The following is a 6,165-nucleotide window of genomic DNA, read 5'->3' as shown; positions in this document are numbered from 1 at the left end:
ATGACCATAAACCATTGTGAAAAACCATAATATGCCCTTTACTTCATTTAACTATTTTATAAATACCAAGAGAAATTGGACACAGTTTGTGATGAAACTTAGAAAAATTTCTTTTTCCATAAAATAAGCATGTAAGTCTTTCCCTTTGGCTTCTTCTTCCATTCCTCCTTCCCTGTGCTGAAGAGATATTGAGTTCTTCCAGATTTTTGCTTAGCTGGGTGGTTTCTGAACTCAATGGACTCTCCAGGTAGGTAGTTCCTGCACAGGGTTTTCCTGTCACTGGATCTATGACTTTTCCAACGTTGAAAACTATCTCAGCCTGTTCATGTTTCACATGCTTTGTTCGTGGAACAGGTAAAGCCTTGAGAAGCACAATATCCCCAGTTGTGCACTGCTGAAGGGCATTGTGAGCAAAGTAGGTTTTTCTCTTATTATAATGCTTTAATAAATAGGGATCCAGAACAAGCCTGGTCACTCTCACTTTAGCAGTCATTTGCATTTTTGTCCAAGTCACCTTCCCCACAATCCATTTGGCATGGACGGATGAACGAACCATGGACATTCTGTGGCTATGGTCACCTCCGCTACTACTGTGCAGCCACCTGACCTGTGGAGTGCCAGTCACAGCATGATCCCCATTTTGTTCTTGATGACATTCCTTGTTCTGAAACCTACTTTATCTGATAGAAATATAACTACCCCAACTTTCTTTTGGTTAGTGTTTTTTTTTTCTTTTTGTATATCTGTGGCTATCTTTTTACTTCGTTTTTAATTTTTTTGTAGAGATGGAGTCTCACTGTGTTGCCCAGGCTGGTCTCAAACTCCTGGGCTCAAGCAATCCTCCCGCCTCAGGCTCTCAAAGAGCTGGGATTACAGGTATGAGCCACCATACCTTTGACTTTTAATATGTCTCTGTCTTTATATTAAATGTGGGTTTCTTATAAACAGTATGTAATTGGGTCTTTTTTTCTTATCCACTATGACAATCTCTGTCTTTTAATTGGTGCATTTAAACCATTCACATTTAAGGTGACTTTGATATAGTCAGACTAATATCTACCATTTTTATAACTATTTTCTTTTGTATATTTATTTAAATTGATACATATTAGATGTACATATTTTTGGGATACATGTGATAATTTGATGCATTTACATAATCGGATCAGGGTAATTGGAATATCCATCACCTTAAACATAAATCTTTTTGTTGAATTATTCTCCTCTAGCTATTTTCTTTTTTTTTTATTATTATTTTTTATTATACTTTAAGTTCTAGGGTACATGTACACAACGTGCAGGTTTGTTACATATGTATACATGTGCCATGTTGGTGTGCTGCACCCATTAACTCGTCATTTACATTAGGTATATCTCCTAATGCTATCCCTCCCCCCTACCCCCACCCCACGACCGGCCCCAGTGTGTGATGTTCCCCTTCCTGTGAGCAAGTGTTCTCATTGTTCAGTTCCCACCTATGAGTGAGAACATGCGGTGTTTGGTTTTCTGTTCTTGCGATAGTTTGCTGAGAATGATGGTTTCCAGCTACATCCATGTCCCTACAAAGGACATGAACTCATCCTTTTTTATGGCTGCATAGTATTCCATGGTATATATGTGCCACATTTTCTTAATCCAGTCTGTCATTGATGGACATTTGGGTTGTTTCCAAGTCTTTGCTATTGTGAATAGTGCTGCAATAAACATACATGTGCATGTGTCTTTATAGCAGCATGATTTATAATCCTTTGGGTATATACCCAGTAAGGGGATGGCTGGGTCAAATGGCATTTCTAGTTCCAGATCCTTTTTTTTTTTTTTTTTATACTTTAATTTCTAGGGTACATGTGCACAACGTGCAGGTTTGTTACATATATATACATGTGCCATGTTGGTGTGCTGCACTCCTTAACTCATCATTTACATTAGGTATATCTCCTAATGCTATCCTTACCCCCTCCCCTCTCCCCACAATAGGACCCAGTGTGTGATGCTCCCCTTCCTGTGTCCAAGTGATCTCATTGTTCAATTCCCACCTATGAATGAGAACATGTGGTATTTGGTTTTCTGTTCTTGCGATAGTTTGCTGAGAATGATGGTTTCCAGCTGCATCCATGTCCCTACAAAGGACACGAACTCATCCTTTTTTATGGCTGCATAGTATTCCATGGTATATATGTGCCACATTTTCTTAATCCAGTCATGACTCATTGATGGACATTTGGGTTGGTTCCAAGTCTTTGCTATTGTGAATAGTGCCACAGTAAACATACATGTGCATGTGTCTTTATAGCAGCATGATTTATAATCCTTTGGGTATATAACCAGTAAGGGGATGGCTGGGTCAAATGGCATTTCTAGTTCTAGATCCTTCAGGAATCGCCACACTGTTTTCCACAATGGTTGAACTAGTTTACAGTCCCGCCAACAGTGTAAAAATGTTCCTATTTCTCCACATCCTCTCCAGCACCTGTTGTATCCTGACTTTTTAATGATCGCCATTCTAACTGGTGCGAGATGGTATCTCATTGTGTTTTTGATTTGCATTTCTCTGATGGCGAGTGATGAGCATTTTTTCATGTGTCTGTTGGCCGCATAAATGTCTTCTTTTGAGAAGTGTCTGTTCATATCCTTTGCCCACTTTTTAATGGGGTTGTTTGCTTTTTCTTGTAAATTTGTTTGAGTTCTTTGTAGGTTCTAACCTTTGTAGGTTAGCCCTTTGTCAGATGAGTAGATTGCAAAAATTTTCTCCCATTCTGTAGGTTGCCTGTTCACTCTGATGGTAGTTTCTTTTGCTGTGCAGAAGCTCTTTAGTTTAATTAGATCCCATTTGTCAATTTTGGCTTTTGTTGCCATTGCTTTTGGTGTTTTAGACATGAAGTCCTTGCCCATGCCTATGTCCTGAATGACGTTGTCTAGGTTTTCTTCATCTCTTTTTGAGATGGAGTCTTGCTCTGTCATCCAAGCTGGAGTGCAGTGGTGCAATCTCAGCTTACTGCAACCTCTGCCTCCCGGGTTCAAGCAATTCTCCTGTCTCAGCCTCCCAAGTAGCTGGGACTACAGGTGCATGCTACCACACCTGGCTAATTTTTGTATTTTTAGTAGAGATGGAGTTTCACCACATTGGTTGGGCTGGTCTTGAACTCCTGACCTCAGGTGATCCACTTGCCTCGGCCTCCCAAAGTGCTGGGATTACTGGCGTGAGCCACCGCACCTGGCCTCTTCTAGGTATTTTGGAATGTACAGTTGATTCACATTAACTTTAGTCACTGTACTGATTATTGAAAACCAGGTCTTATTTCTTCTAAGTGTGTATTTGTGCCCATTTTTATAACTGTTTTCTATTTATTGCTCTTGTTCTTTGTTTTTTCCCCATCGTCTTTTTCTGCCTTTCCTGGTTTAAATTGAGCTTTTTAAATGATTCCATTTTATCTCCTCTCCTAATGTATCAGTTGCAATGGTTGCTCTATAGCTTATCATATACATTTGAATGAATTTATTTATTTTTGAGACCGGGTCTCACTTTGCCACCCAGGCTGGAGTGCAGTGGCTCGATCTTGGCTCACTGCAGCCTCGACCTCCTGGACTCAAGTGATCCTCCTACCTCAGCCCCCCAAGTAGCTGGGACTACAGATGCGTGCCATGGTGCCCGGCTAATTTTTGTATTTTTTTGTAGAGACAAGTTTTCGCTGTGTTGGCCAGGCTGGTCTCAAACCCCTGAGCTCAAGCGATCCTCCTGCCTCAGCTTCCCAGTGTCAGGATTACAGACATGAGCTACCATGCTCAGCCTATAACGTACATTTTTAACTAATGTAAGTCAACCTTCAACTAACACTATAAGGCTTCATGAGTAGTTCAGGCACCTTATAACAGAGTATTTCTAATTCTTACTTACCATGTCTCTAACCTCCAAAATGCTTTGGTGACAGCTGTAGCGTATAGTTCAATGGGACTCCTGCTACGACCCTGGCAAGAGTGTGCCCACCTCTTACACTGTAGAGCCCCAGATTGTGGAGAATGAAAACACAATGTCTTGCTACTAGTAGGTTATTGAGAATGATGGTACTCTTGCTTTCACCCCTTGGTTCCTGCACCCATGTATTTTTCCTCTTGGTGAGATGGTGCCATATAGAGGTCTCTAATTTAGTCCTTACACTGCATCCTGGAGGATGCTACCACATCTTTGCAGCATGTTGCTTCTGAGCTGGTGCTTCAGCTGCTCCTTGCCATTCCATTGCTCTGTCAGGCCAGCTACTTATGAATGGTGTGGAATGTGACATGCCTAGGGGATCCTATGGTCACAGGCACACTCCCAAACTTCCTTTGCTATGAAATAAATTCCCTGTTTGGATGCTGTGCTGTGTTGGATTCCATGGTGTGGATCAGGTACTCCTTAAGCCCCTGTATGGTGGTGCTGGATGAGGTTCTGTGGGCAGGAAAGGCAAAACCATATTCGGAATGAATGTCCATCCTGTGAGAATGAATTGCTGGCCCTTCCAGGATGGAAGAGGCCCCATCATCCCCGTTGCTAGCTATGAGCCCAACTCTGTGATTGCCCCACTTACCATCCATTCTGGCCTGCAGAGGAGAGCCACATTGAATTTACTGGTGATGCTGGCATCCCTCTCTCCAGCACATTCCTTATGGCCTGGGTGAACTGGATGTTCCCTGAGTCCTTCTGTACAAGAGAATTCTCCAGTGGGTCTTCTGGCCCGACATAACATACGCACTCCAGCATGTCCACCTCCCCAAGCCTTCTCATTCGTTTCTTTACTATCAGCCAGGGCAATATAGGCATTTCCACTGCACTTAGTGTCAGACAACATGTTTTTCATGCTACTAGGATCTATCCTAGAATTGTGTTTGTGCTGTCTTCCAGGGTCCTTCCCTGGGTGTATACCAGGAGAGTACTCCTATATTGGTAAACTAACTTGTATCCAAATTTGTGTTCTACCTCATTGCTTATTACCTGGAATCCCTTGTTAGAGAGACTTTTTGGGTCTCTAGACATCAATTTCCAGTAGTCTCTAAATGTCTGTCCTTCATGTAGAGTCATTTAAGTCTTAGGTCCTTTTAGGAGAAGGACTCAAACTATGGTTTATAATTGCCATGGTGATGTAGGGTTCTTCTTCCAGGGGACCTAGCCACCTCTTCAGTCAGTGAGTCCTAGGTCTGATAACTGACTCAGATCCAGGAACTAAGCAGGAGATCATGGCTTTTTATAGGGGTGCTGATCCTCAACCTTCTGTTCATCTATTGCCACTTAAAAAATTATGTAATTAAATGATATTCTTGTTGGCAGTCCACCTATTTTGCCTCTAGGGACAATATGCACTATTAATCCTCTTGACTCCTCGAGGGTCAAGCGTCCTTGGCTGCTCCTCGGATTGCTAATCATTATGGTAAGTGTAGCCTTCTGACTTCAGCCACTTGGCCCTTATAACTTTGGCTTCCATTAACAAGCCCAGCTCTGTGATTGCCTCTCCTGTAGTCCACCTTGGCTTGCAGAGGAACAATACCGTGGAACATCTTGGTGATGCTGGCACCCCTTTCACCAGGACATTCCACATGGCATTGGTAAATGGTGCATCTCCTGAGCCCTCCTGTGCAACATAATTCTCTGGCTGGTCTTCTGGACTCAGTTTATATAACCACTCCAGCATGCTCACCTTCCTGCGCTACTTAGTTCCTTTCATAACCATCTGCCCTGGCAATTTAGGCATTTCATCCTCACTCAATGTGGGTTATCACTTTCCCCAGGGTTCTATGGGCCACCCTAACTGCCAGTTCCCACCAACTCCTAGGGTCCTTGTCACAGTGTTAAATCCTGTATTCCTAGACAGTGCTGCCAAATCAATAAACTATTCCTTACCTAGTCTTATGTTCTGGCCCCATTGCTCAAATACTCTAAATCCAGTCCATGGGACCTCTCTTGACTCCTAGTATCTGTTGGCTAGGTCTTACAGCTCCTTTGGGGTATAGATCTTTTCCTTTCTTACCAGGCCCAGCACATCCCTGGCTGGCTTACACCCTGATTTAACCCTAGTTCTGGTCTTATAGCCAGGAGAAAAGGTGGAGGCAGAACTTGGTGCCTTACAAGGGAAAGGCCTTTGTGCTGTCTTTCCACAAAGGATGGGGTGAATGCCAGCCCTTAATAGGGAGAGA

At 42.7% G+C, this 6,165-nt stretch overlaps 2 protein-coding genes across 2 annotated transcripts in view; both read right to left on the bottom strand.

Annotated features, from left to right (window-relative positions):
* Positions 1-6,165, bottom strand: part of NDUFA1 (NADH:ubiquinone oxidoreductase subunit A1) — a 970,503-nt gene that overhangs the window by 511,279 nt on the left and 453,059 nt on the right. The window lies entirely within an intron of this gene.
* On the bottom strand, positions 44-579 carry LOC126945881 (28S ribosomal protein S17, mitochondrial-like). The gene has a single exon (XM_050775878.1). It carries the CDS (start codon positions 560-562, stop codon positions 44-46), a length of 519 nt encoding a protein of 172 aa, XP_050631835.1. The 5' UTR covers positions 563-579.

Source organism: Macaca thibetana, chromosome X, assembly GCF_024542745.1.
Source record: "Macaca thibetana thibetana isolate TM-01 chromosome X, ASM2454274v1, whole genome shotgun sequence".
NCBI classification, from domain to species: domain Eukaryota; kingdom Metazoa; phylum Chordata; class Mammalia; order Primates; family Cercopithecidae; genus Macaca; species Macaca thibetana.
Note: the sequence above shows the minus strand (reverse complement) of the source record. Positions and strands in the feature narration are given on the sequence as shown.